Source organism: Pelodiscus sinensis, chromosome 31, assembly GCF_052426305.1.
Source record: "Pelodiscus sinensis isolate ZL-2025 chromosome 31, ASM5242630v1, whole genome shotgun sequence".
Taxonomy (NCBI): domain Eukaryota; kingdom Metazoa; phylum Chordata; order Testudines; family Trionychidae; genus Pelodiscus; species Pelodiscus sinensis.
This window is the reverse complement of record NC_143082.1, coordinates 4,490,826-4,510,110: the sequence shown is the minus strand read 5'-3', so window position 1 is coordinate 4,510,110 and position 19,285 is coordinate 4,490,826. Positions and strand designations below refer to the sequence as shown.

Sequence of the window (19,285 nt, the reverse complement as noted above, 5' to 3'; positions counted from 1 at the left end):
TCTTGGTCTTCACCACATCCTCTGGCGAGGAGTTCCACAGGTTGACTGTGCGCTGAGTGAAGAAAAACTTCCCTTTGTTTATTTTAAACCTGTTGCCTATTTGTTTCATTTGGTGACCCCTAGTTCTTAGGTTATGGGAACAAGTAAATAACTTTTCCTTACTCACTTTTTCCACACCAGTCATGATTCTATAGACCTCTATCCTGTCTCCCCTTACTCTCCTCTTTTCTAAGCTGAAAAGTCCCAGTCTTTTTAATCTCTCTTCCTATGGGACCCATTCTAAACCCCTCATCATTTTTGTTGACCTTTTCTGAACCTTTTCCACTGCCAATATGTCTTTTTTGAGATGAGGCGACCACATCGGTACGCAGTATTCAAGCTGTGGGTGTCCCATGGTTTTATATAGAGGCAGTAAGAGATTCTCTGTCTTGTTCTCTATCCCTTTTTTAATGATTCCTAACATTGTGTTTGCTTTTTTTATGCTGCTGCACATTGAGTGGACGGTTTCAGAGAACTCTTCACAGTGACTCCAAGATCTCTCTCTTGAGTAGTTGTAGCTAAATTAGTCCCCATCGTTTTGTACGTATCGCTGGGATTGTTTTTTCCAATGTGCATCCCTTTACATTGATCAACATTCAATTTCATTGGCCATTTTGTTGCCCAATCACTTAGTTTGGTGAGATCCTTTTGAAGCTCTAAGGAGAGAGCGATGAATAGAAGCTTGGTAGGAACGACCATCTGGTTTGTGCATTTCAGCGGCCGAGTACCATGACCGGAAGCTGAAGAAATGCTGTGAGGACGGGATGTACGAGAACCCCATGGGGCACAGCTGCGAGAAGAGGCTCGGATACATCACCGATACGGAAGAATGCAAGCAGGCCTTCCTAGAGTGCTGCACTTACATCAAGACCGTGCGGGACAAGATGCAACGGGAGCTCCACCTGCAACTGTCAAGAAGCAAGTACCAGGGTTTCAGTACCACTCAGAGCAGCGGGGCGCTGTCAGGGAAATAAGGCCATGCCTCATGAACCATCCCTGCTCATGTGCACAGATCCCACGAGGGTGAGGTGCACACAGAGCTGGCAATCCAGTTAGTGTTAATAAGGCGACCCAGCGTAATAACCTCTTCATTGGTCACCACTGAGCGTTAACCTTTTCAGCTCTGTTTCCAGAGCACAGTCCTCCACCGTTTGAGATACTGGAGGAACTCCGCTATCTAGAAATAGTAGTAGGCTTTTACCCCTTGCGAGCAATCCACTAGGACAGTGTTTCCCAATCTTTTCAAGCATACGGACCCCTTTTCAATCTATTAAAATTTCACAGAGGGGGGAGGGGGAGAAAAGGAAAGGAAAATAAGGAAAGAAAAAGAAAAAAGAAAAGTAAGGAAATAAAAATAAATGAAAAAAAGAAAAGTTAGGAAAGAAAAAGGAAACAATAAAAAAGAGAAAAGTTAGGAAAGAAAAGGAAAAGAAAGAAAAAAGAAAAGTTAGGAAAGAAAAAGAAAACAAGAAAAAAGAGAAAACTTAGGAAAGAAAAAGGAAACAAGAAAAAAGAAAAGTTAGGAAAGAAAAAGAAAAGAAAGAAAAAAGAAAAGTTAGGAAAGAAAAAGGAAACAATAAAAAAGAGAAAAGTTAGGAAAGAAAAGGAAAAGAAAGAAAAAAGAAAAGTTAGGAAAGAAAAAGGAAAAAAGGAAAGAAAAGAAAAGAAAAAGAAAAGTAAGGATCGGGCCCACTGTGACAGGCCTGATCCTTATCTTTAAATGTTCCATGGACCCCCCTGCAGTACCGTTGCAGACCACCAGGGGTCTGTGGCCCACAGGTTGAGAACCACTGCCCCAGGGGGGTGCCGGTGCACACTGAGCCCGGCGCTTACACAGGTGTGACAGGAGCCCAGAAAAGTCTGGCTGCTGGGGAAGCAGCAAAGGGGGCACCGAGAGCCGACGCCCCCGGCTTCCCCTCCAGCCATTCCCGCACTTCTGGGCCGTCAGCGGCAAGGCTGGGCAAAGCACGGAGGCTTCCAGCTCAGTCCTAGAGCCGGTCGCCCCCGGGATCCCCTCAGGTTTGCCTCCCCCCAGTCAGTGTCCCAGCCAGCCAATCTGGTGCTTTGACTTCCCAGGTGACTTGGATGAAGATTTCCTGTCGGACGAGGATATCACCTCCCGGAGCCAGTTCCCAGAGAGCTGGCTGTGGCAAGTGGAGCACCTGACCGAGCGCCCCAATGACCTGGGGTAAGAGCACGCGGCCGTGCCCCTCCACTCATCAAAGGGCCACGTTCGGATGTGGCGGGGGGGCAGTCAGTGGGTCTCCCCCAGCTGGAATATTTCTCACGAATTAGAGTCAGAATTCCCCCTCCGATCCGTAGTCCTAGAGTCTCCTGGATTTTCAGGCCAGAAAGGCCCATTTGATCACAGCCTGACCTTCTGTATAATGGGAATTTCGGTCGGTTACTCCAGTTCTGAGCTCAGATCTAGGGACTCAAAAAACCCACCCCACCCCTTCCACCAAGGCCTACCCTTGAAGCCAAGCCCCGGCCACCCACACCCCGATCTTTCCTGGCCAGAAGGATCGGGCAACGGGTGGGCAGGGCTTGAATATGGGTGTCGGTGCCTGGCTCTTTAGCACTGTGCAGGAATCGTTCCTCATTTCTGTTTGCTATTCAGAGTGTGTTACGGGGGGTCGCTGAGTCATATGATACTGACGGTGCTTTCTAATTGGAGGGCTGAAATGTCCTCTGGCAAGGAGTTCCGCAGGTTGACTGTGCATTGTGGGACATACTTCCTTTTGTTTGTTGTAACCCTCCTACCTATTCATTTCATTCAGTGACACTCCCCCCTACTTCTCTTGTTATGGGAAGGAGCAAATAATTCTTTATTTACCTTCTTCACAGACATGATTTTACAGACTTCTATCCTATCCCCATGGTCGTCTCTTTTCCAAGCTGAAAAATCCCAGTCTCATTAAACCCTCCCCCATGGTAGCCTTTCCATACTCCTAATCATTTTTGTTGCCCTTTTCTGAACTTTTTCCAATGCCAAGAGATCTTTTTGAGATGAAGTGGCCACATCTGTATGCAGAATTCGAGATGTGGGCATCCCGTGGATTTATATAGAGGCAATAAGATATTCCCTGGCTTATTCTCTATCCCTTTCGTAATACTTCCTAGCATTCTGGTTGCTTCTTTGACTGCTGCAGCACATTGAGTGGGTGTTTTCAGAGAACCCTCCACAAGGACTCCAAGATCTTTCTCTTGAGTGGTAACAGCTAATTTCCTCCCCATCATTTTATACATATAGTTCTTCTTCTCCGCTCATCTGAGGAAATGGGTTTTGCCCATGAAAGCTCATGATACTTCCAGGTGCGTCTTCGCTACAGGGCTTAACTCGAAATAAGCAACACAAATTGAGCTACGTCAATTGCGCAGCTTAGTTCGAAATAGGGAGCGTCTACACAGCACTTATTTGGAAATAGAGGCCTCTTCCTCCGATTTCCCTTACTCCTAGTACAATGAGGATTTCAGGAGTCGGAGTACGAAGTCCTCCAGCTTGACAGTATTTTGACACTATTTTGAAATAACTGCCTGCTGTGTAGACGTGGACTAAGCTCTTTTGGAATAGTGTTGCAGTGTAGACACACCCTGGCTACGTCTAGACTGGCATGATTTTCCGGAAATGCTTTTAATGGAAAAGTTTTCCGTTAAAAGCATTTGCGGAAAAGAGCGTCTAGATTGGCACGGACGCTTTTCCGCAAAAGCACTTTTTGCAGAAAAGCATCCATGCCAATCTAGACGCGCTTTTGCGCAAAAAAGCCCCGATCGCCATTTTCGCCATCGGGGCTTTTTTGTGCAAAACAAATCTGAGCTGTCTACACTGGCCCTTTTGCGCAAAAGGGACTTTTGCCTGAACGGGAGCAGCACAGTATTTCCGCAAAAAGCACTGATCTCTTACAGTAGGACGTCAGTGCTTTTGCGGAAATGCAAGCGGCCAGTGTAGACAGCTGGCAAGTTTTTCTGGAAAAGCGGCTGATTTTCCGGAAAAACTGGCCAGTCTAGACACAGCCCATGAGTATTTTGAAATAACTGAGTCTGCATCTACACATCCGGCAGTTATCACATATATAGTAGCCTAATATCTGTGACTCTGTAAGGCAGAAGTCAGCCGAGCGCCATGGTGGGAGGTGAATTGGGGGTGGGGCGGTGATGTGCATGCCCAGAGGGTGGGGCCTGGACACGCGTGCATCCCCAACGGAGACAGAAAGGAGGGTGGAGGAGAACGGAGGAGACAGAAAGGAGGTGGAGGAGAGTGGAGACAGAGTGAGAGGCTGGAGGGGGAGAAGAGAAAGCGAGAGATGGAGAGAGAGGCAGGAGGCGGAGGAGAGCTGAGAGAGAGGAGGGGAGGCAGTAGGAGGAGGGCAGAGAGAGAGAGATGGAGTGAGAGACTGGAGGCTCAGGAGAGAAGACTGAGATAGAAAGGAAATAGGACGTGGAGGAGAGACCCGAAAATCCCTCTTCTGACTGGCTAATTGGCTAATTTCGAAATAGTGTCGAAATCCTGTCAAGCTGGAGGATGTCTTTCTCCGACTCCTGTAACCCTCGTTGTACGAGGAGCAAGGGAAGTCGAGGGCAGAGAGCTCTATTTCTAAATACGTGCAGGGCAGACTCTCCCCATTTCGAACTAAGCTACGCAATTGACGCCGCTCCATTTGCGGTGCTTATTTCGAGTTAAGCCCTGCTCTGTAGATGCACCCTTTGAAGCTCTGGATTTAGACCTTAGTTGGGGAAGGCTCCCGAGTCCTTGCTGCTTCTTTCTGTAAAAAGACTCTCGTCTTTCTCTTTCCACATAGAATTTCTTCCAAGACGTTGCAAATTTTCCTGAAGGATTCCATCACTACCTGGGAAGTGCTGGCGGTCAGTCTCTCCGAGACCAAAGGTGAGCAACACTGTTCGCTGGCCAGAGAACAGGCAGAAATGCAAGTGGGGAAAACGGACCTTGGGTACGTCACAACAACGGAGGCGTGTTTCAGGACTAAAATATAAGCTCCCCCCCCCCCCGTCTCTGACCATTGCAGGGATCTGCGTGGCCGACCCCTATGAGATCACAGTGATGAAAGACTTTTTCATCGACCTCCGGCTGCCCTACTCTGTGGTGAGGAACGAACAGGTGGAGATCCGGGCTATTCTCTACAACTACCGGGCCGAACAGATTACGGTACGCTCCCCGCCTTGCGGTGCAATTGGCGATCGGTGCTCAGTGCGGTCGAACCGACATGGGACAAGGCCTGTTCTTCCAGGGCCCGATTCCTTCATGGCTGGACTCACTTTGAGCTTGTTGGGTGCTCAGCACCTTGCAGGATCAGGGTGGTGGAATCTACCCAGCGAAGAACAAAAGAGCAGCCAGACTGGGTCAGACCAAAGGCCCCCCCTTGCCCAGTCTGCCAACGCCCCAGAAAAGGACGATCTGCCACAAATTGTAGCTGGCAAGCACGGGGCTTGAACCCACCACCTCTGTATCACTAGCCCCACACACTAACTGCTCTGCTGTTATACAAGGAGGTTCCAGGCCTTCTGCTGACACAATGGCAGCCACACCAGATGGGCCTCATTACTTCCACAGAGGACCACCACAGGCTGAGGGGCTCTCTGAGCCCGGTCAGGACCAGAGGGGTCCTGGAGGACTTCTCAGGCCGTCACGGGCGTTGTAAGGACAGTCCTGCCTTTGTAGTTGGTAATGGTGAGCTCCAGGCAGGGGCTGCTTTTCGGAACAGGGCCCCGCCCTGCGGGCTGCCTGCTCACCCGGCTCTGCTCTCTTCTCAGGTCCGGGTGGACCTGCTCTACAACCCGGCCTTCTGCAGCGCAGCCACGTCCAAGACGAAATACCGGCAAATGCTCAAAATCCAAGGCAGGTCCTCCCTCGCCGTGCCCTTCATCATTGTCCCGTTGCTGACGGGATCTCACGAAATCGAGGTCAAAGCCGCCGTGTGGGGCAGTTTCGTGGCGGATGGTGTGAAGAAGAAACTGAAGGTCGTGGTAGGTGTCTGCTCAAGGGGGCGTAGTGTCCGCCATTGGCCAAGAGCCTGGAGGCCAGGCTGTCTGGTTTCTGGAGTTGATGCTGGGCCTTATCCGCAATTAACACCCTGCAGGGCTATCCAGCTTCCTTCCACTTCACCCCCTCCACTGTAGCAGCTGCAGCTGCCTTGGTTCTCTTGCACACTGACTTCTGAGCTTGCCTAGAGGAAACCTTAGCTTCAGTTCTGTAACCGTACCGGACTCAAACCGGTGTAACAGAATGACACGGATGCCTGAAGGAGGATTTACCAGACTTTTATTAATCAGCGCTGATGGTCGTCCCCTCGAGCTTTATAGCAAAAAAATGGCGAGGAGCGACCCCGTGCCGCTCTGTGCATAGCCTTTTATCGGATACACGAATAACAGTTTGATTGGCTTTTACATTTCATTGGTTAAAGCACAGCAATACATTATTTCTAACGTTCACGATTGGCATTCCAGTAGTTGGGGAGGGGTACTCTTATCTTATGCCTATGTGCGGTTTTACTTTCTCATAGCTATGTTGCTGATTTCTGCCTGCTTGTGCCTGTCACAAGTTAGAAAATGTGAAACACAGCTTCATTCTTGCTCCACAGGCTAGTGGGCCCCTAACTGCTGTTAAGCTAGTTCCTTATCTTTTTCGGGCAAGGGGCAAATTCCACTACAGTTCTACAGGGGTGGGGTTGTGGGTTCAAGCCCTATCCTCAACCAATGTGGACCTGGCATCCTTGGAACTAAAACTTGCACATGCTTCAGTGCACCTAAAAAAATTATTCCACACAGGGGTGGAAACCTTAGAAACAAAACCCTGCATAATGACTTTTGTGGGCCCTAGGCACTTTTGCCTTCGTGGGCCCCTTCCTCCATTAAAAAAATATTAAACATTATTTTTGATATAACTTTAAGTACGTCAACATTTTATTTTCGTTCTGTTTTAGGCAAAATTGAATAGATTTTCGTGGGCCCTAAAAGTTTCATTTTTTTCTGACGTGAGAAAAAATTGAAACCTTTTCTTCGACCCTAAAAGTTCATTTTTTTTCTTCTGATTTTAAAAGAAATGAAAACATTTTCATGAGCCCCTAAAAGTATCGTGGGCCCCAGGCACTGCGCCTCCTGGGCCTAATGGATAAGTCGGCCTGGCTTGGACCAGTGGGTGCAGACTCAGTGCCTCACCTATTGGCCAGGAGAGCTGCCCAAAGGACCAGCGATGGGGGGGGGGGGGGGGTGCGAAGGGCGTCCCATTGGCCTGTCCCGTGGTCTGACTGCAGTGATGGGGGAGAGGAAGATCTGGCCAGGCTCCCTACACCTGCGTCCTTAGGGGGCAGGGACGGTGTTACGCTGGGGATGAGCTTGGTCTGGGGACTTCTGCTTGGCTGCCCTCTAACAAGGATCCAGGAAAAGGGACCCTCGTGGAGGTCTGATTCTGGACTGCCTGGGGCAGAGCCTGCTGTCAGGTTCACTTGATGCTGGCACCCAGGGGCGTCGCTGCTGCTTGGCGCCAGGGTAAACCAGCCCAGCCCCTGGCTCGCCTTTCCCCCCTGCCCTGCGCTGTCTGGTCACAAGCGCGTCTCCTTCCTTTCTAGCCGGAAGGGATGAGGATGACCAAGACAATTAAATCTGTCGTACTGGATCCGTCTGGGAAAGGAAACAGTGAGTAGCCGCACGGCTTGGCCTCCCCGTGGCGCCTTTCAGCACGAAGGGCTCCCCGGATTCCACGCCCTGCGCCCACGCGGGTTCGGTGAGCCCAGGTTGCAGGAAGAGTCCAGGCCCAGGAGCCTGACTCCACCAATGTTCGGGGCTGGGTCTCTCCCCTTGCCCCATGTGCCTCCCCGAGAGCATCTCCTGGCCCTGCGTGTCTCCCCCGACTCGTCCCTGCCTGCCCTGGGCAGTGGGTGGCTGCCCTCTCCAGCGCTGCGCTGCACTTCCTCATCGGCAGCCAGCTACAAGGGAGCACGATGGCTCAGGCAGCTGCTGCACCTGCGGAGGGAGGGGGTGCATGGAAGCCCCCCCCACTCTCCAGGGCAGGCAGCTCCCAGTCAACACCAGTGGGGGCGGCCTTATCCTGGGTGGACGTCGAGGAGCTGTCTGGGGGGCTTGGGAGAAGTGTGGAGTGGGAAGGGGGGGGCTTGGGCAAATGTCTCCTCATGCGGGGGAGGAGAGGGGGATTTGGGGGAATGTCATGCTGGGGGGACGGACAATAAAAGGGGGCTTTTCCCCCAGAGCTTGCTGCTGCCAGCAAGGGGTAGGCTTGGGGGAGTCCTCCTCTGTGGCCCTCAACAGCCTGCCTGCACCCCAGACTCCTTCTTCCAGGCCCAGCCCTCCACCCGGCACTGCCTCCCACACCCCAATCCTCTGTCCCAGTCCAGAGCCTGCCCCTAGCAGCCGAAGTCCCTCCCAGAACCGCAGGAAGTGGGGGCGGCCGGGTTTGGATCCATTCTGGGCCCCAACCTGCGCCCCTGTACGGAAGAGCCTGCATCGCTGGCTTTGGACCCGTGGAACTAACCCCGAATCCACTCTGCAGCAAACCTCCCTGAAAACTCCTCCCCTGGCATCAGCTCCCGCCTGGGAGATTCCCGGGGCGTCGGTTTCGCTGTGGCTGACACGGAGGCTGGCCGGGCTCCGGCGGCTGGCTGGGCGGCGTTTCATCGTCTCTTTCCTGCCTCCTTCCGTTCCAGACGGCGTCCAGGAAGAGGTGGTGCATGCGGCCGATATCGACGACATGGTTCCCAACACAGAGTCGGAGACCAAAGTCAGCATCCAAGGCAAGAGACGGGAGGGGCAAGGGCTTCGTGCTTTAGAAGTAGAGGGAAAGGAGCCAGGATTCTGCCTGGTAGCCACACGGGCAGGAGGTGTCCGATGGCCACGGAGGTCTGTTGCGGGGCCGGTCGAGCAGTCATGGCCGAGAGCCGCCTTGTCGGTGTGCGGCTGACACACGGGTCAGAGTGGCCCACACTCTAAATAGGAGCCAACAGCGTGACACCGGTGCAAAACAAGCCATCGTGATTCTGGGCTGCATGAACAGGAGTGTGGTGAGCCAGACCCGAAAAGTCCTTCTTCCGCTCTACTCTGCGCTGGTTAGGCCCCAACTGGAGTCTCGTGTCCAGTTCTGGGCACCGCATTTCAAGAAAGATGTGGAGAAATTGGAGAGGGTCCAGAGAAGAGCAACAAAAATGACAAAGGGTCTAGAACCCATGAGCCGGGGGGAAGACTGAAAGAATTGGGCTTGTTTAGTTTGGAAAGGAGACGACCGAGAGCGGTTTCCGAGTATCTAAAAGGGTGTTTCAAGGAGAAGGGAGAACAATTGTTCTCCTTGGCCTCTGAGGGCAGGATAAGAAGCAATGGTCTTAAATTACAGCAAGGGAGGTTTAGGTTGGACAGTAGGAAAAGCTTCTGTCAGGGTGTAGTGGGGGGCTGTCTGCTTTGTAACCCGGTATTCCCACCTGGCTGTGCTGTGCTGTGAGATCCCAATGACTCCCCCACACGCGTATGGGCCCAGACACCAGCCTGAGCAGATAACAAGGCTCTTCCCAGAAGAAGAGCCAAAGGAAGGGAGGCAGAGACGGCCAACTGGCTGGGCGGGAAGGCCTGGGAGCTGGGCGGTCTTGGCTGAGGGAAGCATGAAGAAAGCAGACTAAGTCCAGGACGGGGGGCTCAGGGGCCTGTGAACCCCCCTCCCCCCAAGAGGACTAGGCTGTCTGCCCTGGCTCCTATGGCAACGTGGAGCCAATGCTGGGTTGTATCTCTGAGAAGCAAATAAACCTTCTACTGGCTAGAAGAGTCCCATCTGGCTGCAGATGAGGGTGCAGGGTCGGGGGCTCCCCGATGCACCATCACAGGCTGGTGAAGCACTGGGATAAGTTGCCCAGGGAGGCTGTGGAATCCCCATCGCTGGGGATATGGAAGAGCAGGTTGGACAGACCCGTCAGGGATGATCCAGACGGTGCTCGGTCCTGCCGGGAGGGCAGGGGGCTGGTCTTGATCTCTGGAGGTTGCTTCCAGTTCGAGGGTTCTGAGGGGCTCCCCGGGCGATGGAGGATCCAGGGGGCAGACGAGGCTTTTAGACAGGCTGGCCTGGACAGTGGTTTTCAACCTGCGGGTGGTGACTCCGTCCTGGGGCGCAGAATGTCAGGCACTGGGTCGCCCTGTTCAGCCCCCCGGCTCCCTGGTGGCCAGCTACGGCTGGGTCAGAGCCCACGTGTTGAACACCTGTGGCCAATTCCTGCCTGTTCTGACACCACGCTCTGCCTTGGAAGTGGCCGGCAGCAGCTCCAGCCCTTAGGCAGCACTGCCCCTGCCCTAAGCACCGGCTCCACACTCCCATTGGCCAGAAACCAGCCAATGGGAGGTGGGGTGGGTTGGGCCTGTTGCTGGCCGCAAATCTCTCAGCACAGTGGTGCTTTCACTCCCCATCCTTACAGTGGGGGGAGCAGCCCTCTCTTTGCCCCCGGGGAGCTCAGCCAGCAGGGGCCGGTGCTCTCAGGGCGGGCGGGCCTCGGTGCCCCCCCACGGCGGCTCGGACGCGCCACGGGGCCACGTTCTGCAGGGCCCCCGAGCGCCTGGGTGGCCACGGGGATTCTTGCTGCTCCTTTGGCCGGGGCTTGCTGAGAAATGCTCGGAGGGTTGCAGGGGTGGGGGTGGGATCAGCACACAGGCCTGGGATCCACTGTCGCTCCGGGCCCGCTCTCCCCGCTGGGGCTCATGCCGCCTGATTTCCTCGGCCAGGGAACCCCGTGGCGATAATTGTGGAAAACTCCATCGACGGGGCCAACCTGAAGCACCTCATTGTGACGCCGTCGGGCTGCGGGGAGCAGAACATGATCGGCATGACCCCCCCGGTCATCGCCACCCACTACCTGGACAGCACGGAGCAGTGGGAGCGGGTCGGGGCGGAGCGCCGGGCGGAAGCCATCAAGCTGATCATGCAAGGTAAGCCCTGCGTATGCCAGACGGCCCCGCTCTTCCTCCGGCTCACAGTACAGACACAGGAACCGCCGCATGGGCCTGGTCTGGGGGTCTGGCTGGCCCAGTGTCCTGTCTCGGAGAGGGGCCAAATGCTTCTGAAACCTCGCCTGAAGCAGATTGGGTGATAGAGAGCCCAGGGACCGGGCGGCTAGCCGGGCCCTCCGGGGATTCAGTTCAGTTCCCTGCTCTGACACAGACTTCCCGGGCGATGTTGGGCAAGTCACTTAATCTCTCTGGGACTCCATTTCCCCTTCTGCGAATGGGGAGAGCAGCAGTGCCCTGGTGGTTGTGAGGTTAGAGGCCAGAAGCTCCTTAGAAGTGGCACCTGGACTGTGGCCCTGTCAGCCAATCCACCCTTTCCCCAAAGCTCTGCCCGTTTTCTGCCTCCGGGCTCTGCCCCACTGGCCTTTTCCCCTGAGATCCCGCCCTTGCTCCGCCTCTCCCATCCCCCTTCCACCTCTTCCCCCCAGGCCCCGCTCACCACTCGCTCCTCTCCACCCCCTCCTCCCTTTCTCGGAGGAGCCATGATGCCCTGGTCCCCACAGTGCGGTGCCCCTGGTCGACTCGTGAGGCACTGTGGGAATGGGGGCCAGAAAAGCACCTTCTCCCTTTAGAGGCTGGTTTAAGACCTGGCACATGCGGTTTAATACCCCGCCCACAGTGCTGACTAGACTTTCTTATGTGGACAACCCTCCAGCCCCTATTGTCAGGCCTGCGGTGCGGCTGGACTCACGTTCAGTGGGTGTGCGGCTGTTCTGGCCTCTGGCTGCGGTGGGAGGAGGGGACGGTACATGGTAGCGGGGTGTCGGCCATTCGCCGGCAGGCTGGCAGCTCAAATCCATTTCAGGATTTGGCACTCGGTAGCGGGGAAGGAGGGGGACTCTCCGGACCACTGAGAGAACTTGGTAGATTCCTTTCACCACGCCACAGGCTCCCTTGGGGGCTGCCTAAGTTAGCCATTGGCTCTGAACGACAAACACCCCACCCATTACGCTTTCATGATTGACTACATGATGGGTGCGGAAACTGAGGCAGGGAGCGACTGGCCCAACATCACACCCTGCAGTGAGGGACAGAACTGAAAACTGAACCCCAGGATCCGGGCTCGCAGCCCCTTGCTCAAGGGCGGGCCATGTGCATCCCGGGGACTGGATACGGTTCACCGGGGTTAGCCCCTGGTGGTCTGCTGGATGCTTTATTTACCAGTGTGTTGCAGGTATGGCTGCTCCCATTGGCTGCGGATCGCCGTTCCCGGCCAGTGGGAGCTGTGGAAAGCGGTGTCCCACACAGGCGTGGGGGTGTGTGTGTCACCACGCTGTCTTTGTTTGCCAGGTGTGCCACGGCTCTTTCTGTTTCAGGTTACACCCAGCAGATGGTTTACAAAAAGCCCGACTACTCGTACGCTGCTTTCAAAGACCGGCAAGCAAGCACTTGGTAAGGACAGTGGGTTTTCTCCGGCAGCCCCTTGATCGGCTTCTGGCAATATTTACAAAAGCACCTAAGCCAAGTAGGAGTCTAATTCCCACTGAAAGTTGAGTGCCTAAGTCACTTAGACATGTCAATAAATCCCGCTGGGTGCCTGTTTGCATTGTTAGGTGCCTAAATACCTTGTAAATATGCCCCCCCCGCTGGTGATTTCAGTGACAGCATAGTGTTGGCAAGACGGTGACCCGAGGGACTTATAATGAATAAGACGATAAGAATGGCCACACTGGGTCAGACCAAAGGTGCATCTCGCCCCGTGTCCTGTCTGCCCACAGTGGCCAATGCCAGGTGCCCCAGAGGGAGGGGTCACAACGGGTAATCCTCACGGATCCCTCTCCTGTCACTCATTTCCAGACAAACAGAGGCTAGGGACACCATTCCTACCCACCCTGGCTAATAGCCACTGATGGACCTAACCTCCAGGAATGTATTTTGTTCTTTTTTGAGCCCTGTTATAGTCTTGGGCTTCACAACTTCCTCTTGCAAGGAGTTCCACAGGTTGACTGTGTTGTGAGAAGAAAAACTTCCTTTTGTTCGTTTTAAACTTTCTACCTATTCATTTCATTTGGTGACCCCTAGTTCTTATGTTATGGGAACAAGTAAACTTCTCTACACCCGCCATTATTTTATAGACCTCTGTCATAGCCCCTCTCAGTCTTCTCTTTTCCAAGCTGAAAAGTCCCAGCCTAACGAATCTCTCCTCATATGGTAGCCATTCCATGTCTCTACTCATTTTTATTGCTCTTTACTGAACTTTTTCCAATGCCAGGAAACCCTGCTCTCTCCCAGACAAGAGGGGACAGTCCCCTTTGCTCCATGCTAACTCAGGTTACCCTAAACCAGTGTTCCTCAACCTTTTTTTATAAAGTACCCCCTTTTTAAAAAAAAAAATTATAAGTACCCCCAGTACCTACAGTTTTCAGACACACACATTTTTTTTTCTCCCATTGCAACACATTTGTTTAAACAACTTAATCGTAGCCGGGCGGGTGAGGAAATGTTTGGGTGAACACAGCACAAACATCAGAAAGCGCTATAAAACTTACGACACAAATTCAGTTTTCTCCAAATGTCAGTTGGGTGGATGTGCCTCCCCAGACTTCTCTCAGGTACCCCTCAGGGTTCGCGTTGCACTGGTTGAAAAACATCGCCCTAAGCTGGCCCACACGAACGTCGCTCCATTTCCGGCTGTAAAACGTCTCACCCCAGCCCTGAGCGCAGAGTGTTCACACCGAGGGGGAAAGCAGGAGTGACTGTGCTGTGGCTGGTTCTGTCCTCAGGCTGACGGCCTATGTGGCGAAGGTCTTTGCCATGGCCAAGAAACTAGTGCCCCTTGAAAACCAAGTGATCTGCGGGGCGGTGAAGTGGCTGATCCTGGAAAAGCAGAAGCCGGACGGGGTCTTCCAAGAAGACGCTCCCGTGATCCACGGAGAGATGGTGGTACGTGTTTCCTTTGACTTTGACACACCCGCCACCGCCTGCCTCCGTCCTCATAGCAGCTTGTCGGTTCACAATTTAAAGGGGCGTCTTCCTGGGCTGCGCTCACGCAGACGGATACCCTCTGTCACACCCGTGTATGTCCGGACCAGCCCAGAGCAATTACACGGGCAGCAGAGAACAGAGATTCATGCCCAATGGGACAGATTCTATTTAGTCCTTATTGGACTTTATCGTTTCTTCAGCACTTCTCCCTGGGGCAAGCGGGGGGGACATCCTGCGGGAGGGGGGTAGATCATGTTTGGTTTTGTTGTTGTTTGGGGTTTAGAGGTGGGATGGGGGGTCATTGTCAGAGTTAGGGTGTTAAGAGCATGTCGGTAGCAGCAGGGGCAGATGACCGTTTTGCAGGGCCCCGGGCAGCATAATTTCGCAGGACCCCCCCTTTGCCACGGCGCATGCGCAGTGATGCCAGGCGCATGCGCGGTGGCACCACAGCGCATGAGCGGGGCTTTTTGAAGCACGGGGCCCGGGGCCCTGTTCGCCCTGCCCTATATCCGCCCCAGGGTATCAGGGTTTATTAGGTCGAAGGCGGTGTCAGCGTCAGATTTGGGGGAGTCAGTGTCAGGGTTTAAGGTGTTGAAGGGGGTATTGGTGTCAGGACTTTAGGGGGTGAGTATCTGGGTTTAAGGAGTGTCAGTGTCAAACTTTAAGGGTCTCCGAATTAGCGTTTGGGGTAGAAGAAGGTGGCAGGGCTGGGATTGAAGATACAGGAGGAAGTGTCAAAGGTGCCTTGATTTAGGGGTGTCAGTGCCTCGGTTGAGGGCTGTTTGTGTCTGGGTTTACTAGACAGAAGGGGGTGTAAATGGCGGGGCATAGGGGATGTCAGTGTCACCCTAATATTAGATAGAAGGAGGGTCCAGGCTGCGAGCCTTGTTCCCGTGGTGGACAGATGTCTCCAGAGGGGAAAGTTCTGCGATATTTCCTATAGCTGAGCAGGCGCTGGGGTGGCCCGAGATCCACAAGTGGTTCATAGGCCAAAATCTGGTCTTTGCTGTCCCTGGGGCTTGGCCTGTGACCTGCACGAGAAACTGATGGACATGTAGTGGCAGGGCCCGAGTGTGGGTCTGGCGAGCTCCGTCCACTCACACGCGTTCCTGTCCGTGGGCGTGGCCGGCGTTCTCCACACCGACAAAGGCGAACCTGGCCCCACGCTTGGCAGCTGCTCAGCCCATTCTTGGGTGGCCTGGTGTCTGGTATGATGGCCTGTGCAGGGGGCCGGGGATGGAACCTTTCTTCTCATGGCACTTCCCAAACCCCCGTCTGTCCTCTGCTCCCCGTAGGGAGGGTACAAAGGCGCTGAGCCGGAAGCGTCGCTGACGGCTTTCGTTCTGATTGCGTTGGAAGAGGCCAAGGAAATCTGCAAGGATCAAGTCAACGTGAGTGTCTCTGCCTCGCACAGTCACTTCTGCCTTCACACCCGGGGCTTCACCTTTCCATCCCCAGGAACCACGCCCGGGGCACCGATCGTCTTTCGTCCTCAGCCTTGACAGGCCTACATTTGCTCCCGACGCACTGTGCCCGCCTGTCCACTGGCTGTCCGCCGTTTTCTTGGCCGTCCTCTTGTTTTTCAACCTGTAAACGTTACTCCCAGATGCCTCCCCAACATGATTCCCGTCACAGCTGCTGCCTTTTATTTGACCCAATGGGTGCTCCATACCCCCTCTTCTCTGAGGCCCTGTTCCCCATTTTGCCCCCTTCCCGAGTCCCTTCCTTGCTCCTCCTCTTCCTGTCCCCCTATCTCAGATCTTGCCCTAGCTCCGCCTCTTCCTGTCCCCCTCCCTCAGATCTTACCCTTGCTCCGCCTCTTCCTGTTCTCCTCCTTCAGATCTTACCCTTGCTCCGCCTCTTCCTGTCCCCCTCCTTCAGATCTTACCCTTGCTCCGCCTCTTCCTGTTCTCCTCCCTCGGATCTTGCCCTAGCTCCTCCTCTTCCTGTCCCCCTACCTCAGATCTTACCCTTGCTCTGCCTCTTCCTGTCCCTCCCTTCCCTCAAAGTCCCCCTCCCTCCCTCCACTACCCCCTCTTCTCCATTCCTCCCACAAGTTGCTCCCAGCAGCCACTCACTGATTGGCGGCCTACCCAACAGCTGATCGACGGCCAGTTGGGGCAGAACCACTGTGACCCATGGCCGCTATTTTTTTTGCATGGGTGCTTGAGCCCCGGGGCACCCACAGAATCGGCACCTAGGAGTCTTCTTGTGCCCTTCTGTCTGACACCGCAGTCCAGGGTCCGACTGAGGGGCAGGCAACTCCGGCGACCACTTGGGGTACTGGGCTTGCGGGAGGGGACCCCCAGGCTTGCAGTGCTGTTTTGTTGTTAGAAAAAAAAGTGGGGGGAGAATTGAACGCTGGAAATGAAATGCTTCCAGTATTCCCTCTGGGGCTTCACTTTTCACTAACGTCCCAGAATATTCGGGACCTATTAGCTTTGTTTCTATAAGCTGAGAGGAAACATTTTTTAATTTGCTGATATATGGCACGAGTAAGTGCAGATTTACCACTCCCGGCATGCAGATATATGGCCTTTTACTGCAGGGATAATTATGCACACCAATGGTGCATCAAAGTTGCAAGGGCTTCATTTCGGGAGGCCTAGGGACATGGCTCGCACTGGGACATGGCTCCCGTTCTTCCCGCTGCCCTGGCTCCCAGGGAGAGAGGGGAAAGGACACGGAATGCGTGAATTACTCCTCTGCAACCAGGAGTGAGAGGCCTGTGCAAGAATCGTGTCCTTTCCCCTCGCTTCCCGAGAGCCAGGGGAAGAAAAGCGAGCGGCCTCCCCATACACGCGGCTGGGGCTGCCTCTCCCCGCCCAAAATGGCCCCTTGCAAAGCTGTGAATTGGGCAACACCTGCACCCAAAAATAAGGTACCCAAAAATGTCACAAATAGAGGTGGGGATGCCAGAAATGCACCTCGCCGGGGTGCCATTTGAGCCAGGGCAGGCTCTGTCCGAGATTTTAGTTTCCCACCTCTGTACAATCCGCATGGGGTCCGCATTTGCCTGGAGAGCACAAGGTGGTGGGTTCAAGTCCCAGCCACCCTGGGCCTCACCTCCCATACAAGGAAAGCAGGATAATGTGAATGCCTCATCACATTCACTGTGGCAGTCAAATCTGGGGGGAAGCCACATGAATTCACCATGTCTTTGCACCACCTGAAACTGTTGCCTCCATTTTCTTTGCCTTTCTTTGTCCCCACCTAGAGTTTGGAAGGCAGCATCAACAAGGCCGCTGACTACTTATCCCAGAAGTACCAGTCTCTCTCAAGACCTTACACCGTGGCTCTCGCGTCCTATGCCTTAGCAATGGTGGGGAGACTGAACACCGAGAAGGCACTCATGAAAGTTTCCACAGGTACATCAGGCATCGTATCAGCTTCGGGGAAAATGTGGCCAAGTCAGGAGAGGGATCAGGGAAGAGAAGCAACCGTGGCTGGAAAGGGATTCACTGAAGAGGAACGGATCACTGGCATTCAGTTCCTTTTGCCCCAATGTGAACTTGCTCGGACTAGGTGTAAATCCGGAGTAACGCTCCCGTCCTAAGTGGAGTTGCTCCAGATTTACACCACCGTGTCTATGATCTGGACGTGGCAGAGATCCCGGTATTCCTTGACCTGAGCAGGAATCTGTGGGCTTTGTATGTATATCAAAAGCAGGGGTGGGCTGGGAGCTGCTGACCCATAGAAAAATCAGTCAGGGGCCGCACACAAGTGAGTAACAAAACCAAAAACCTTCACTGCTGTGGCCCCTGACGGAGAAGGAGAAACACTCCCCGCATTCCCTTAGCACAACAGAGTCTAGGGGGGCCCAGGCTAGTAGATTGTGTCTGCTCCAGCCCTACGGTAGGTCAGCAGAGGGACTGGAGCATCAGCGCAGGCTCCCCAATGCTGGGGGGGAACCCTGAGCCTCAGGGGCCGGATCTGGGCAAGCCAGCCCCCAGGCCAAACATTCCCTACCCCGATCTAAAGGATACAAACCCGAAAGCGAGAAAAGGGGGGACCAAGAGGATGCAACTGAATGAAACCGAGCAAAGGGAAACTTTAGAGGAGCTGGAATAATATTACTTGCAAAGAAAACGGCGTTTGACCCATTGTTCGGGGCAGTTAAAACAGGGCAGGGCAAAGCTGTTGCCAGGTGTCTGGTATTCACCCGGACGGTCCAGTATTTGCGGGTAAAAAAACAGGAAATACTGGACATGTGTAATGTCCGATATTTCCTGTTTCCGTCGGACAGAAGCCCGGTGGGGATAATTTTCCCCTGCTGCATGTGGTGGGGGAGTGAGGAGCACGGCAGAGGCATAGTGAAGGGGGCAGGAGGGGGCACTTGCTAGGTGCCACGCTAGGGGAGCACCAGGCTGGGGTTGGACTGGAGCACACGCTGCTCTCTGGCCCACGTGACCAACCAGACCTGGGAGCTGGCCACGTGATGCCTCCCTTCAGCCGCGGCCAACCCACGGCTCGCAAGCCACATTCGGCTCTTGCCCTCCAAAAATGCCGCTCACAAAGCTGCTCCTGCGCTCCACCACAACGGCCCCTGCCCCTGGCTCCCCTGTGCTTACTGGGTGGGAGCTGAGGGGTTTTAAAAATGGTGCCCAAGATGGCAGCCATCTTAAAAGAGCAGCCTCCTTTTTTACAATTTTTTTTAATTTAATTTTGCTTAACAACTTTGGTCTCCCTCTTTTTTTTTCCTCGACAGAATTTTTTCCCAATGTTTATTTTTTTTTTGCTGGGGGGGGGGCTGTTCGGTATTTTTTTATTGAACCATCTGGCAACCCTATTTGGCGTAACTACAGTGCTCAGAGAAGGGCATGTGGATTGCCCACGTGCCCTGAGAGACACGGCCTCAGGCGAGGCTCTTCTTCGAGTTACTGTGTTTGCCAGGGACTCTGCCTCACTCAGCGGAAGGCCCTTTCTGTAGCAGACCCAGCTCAAAACAACCCCAGGCCGGTTGGGGGCTCAGTGTTCCCGTTTGCAAATACAGGGCCTAACAGGGTGGCTGTGCAGGGTGGCAGAAACCGCCCGAAAGGAAGTTCTGTGACAGGGAGCAGAGAGACGTTGCTTCTTGGGCCTAGACAGGGCTGCTGACAGATGTTGCGAAGACCCAGGCAATGTTGAAGGGAGCTTATCTCTAGACTCCCAGAAGGGGCAGGGCCTCAGGCAGAAGGGGCGGGGCTAGGACACCCAGCCCTCAGTGCTGCCCAGGTGGTGTGGGGTGGGACTCCGGCGGCGATTTAAAGGGCCAGAGTCCGAGGCCCCTTTAAATCTCCAAGCCCCAGGGCAACTGCCCCCTTTATCCTCCACCCCA

At 54.2% G+C, this 19,285-nt stretch overlaps 1 protein-coding gene across 1 annotated transcript in view; it reads left to right on the top strand.

Moving 5' to 3' along the window:
- Positions 1-19,285, top strand: part of LOC102452901 (A.superbus venom factor 1) — a 60,560-nt gene that overhangs the window by 25,368 nt on the left and 15,907 nt on the right. Inside the window, exons 17-28 of the mRNA XM_075902305.2 lie at positions 757-957; positions 2,116-2,227; positions 4,839-4,924; positions 5,064-5,203; positions 5,809-6,021; positions 7,623-7,689; positions 8,715-8,801; positions 10,762-10,965; positions 12,360-12,435; positions 13,767-13,926; positions 15,264-15,359; positions 17,186-17,336. Of these exons, the coding sequence (XP_075758420.1) occupies positions 757-957; positions 2,116-2,227; positions 4,839-4,924; positions 5,064-5,203; positions 5,809-6,021; positions 7,623-7,689; positions 8,715-8,801; positions 10,762-10,965; positions 12,360-12,435; positions 13,767-13,926; positions 15,264-15,359; positions 17,186-17,336 (1,593 nt within the window). The remainder of the gene's footprint in view (positions 1-756; positions 958-2,115; positions 2,228-4,838; positions 4,925-5,063; positions 5,204-5,808; positions 6,022-7,622; positions 7,690-8,714; positions 8,802-10,761; positions 10,966-12,359; positions 12,436-13,766; positions 13,927-15,263; positions 15,360-17,185; positions 17,337-19,285) is intronic.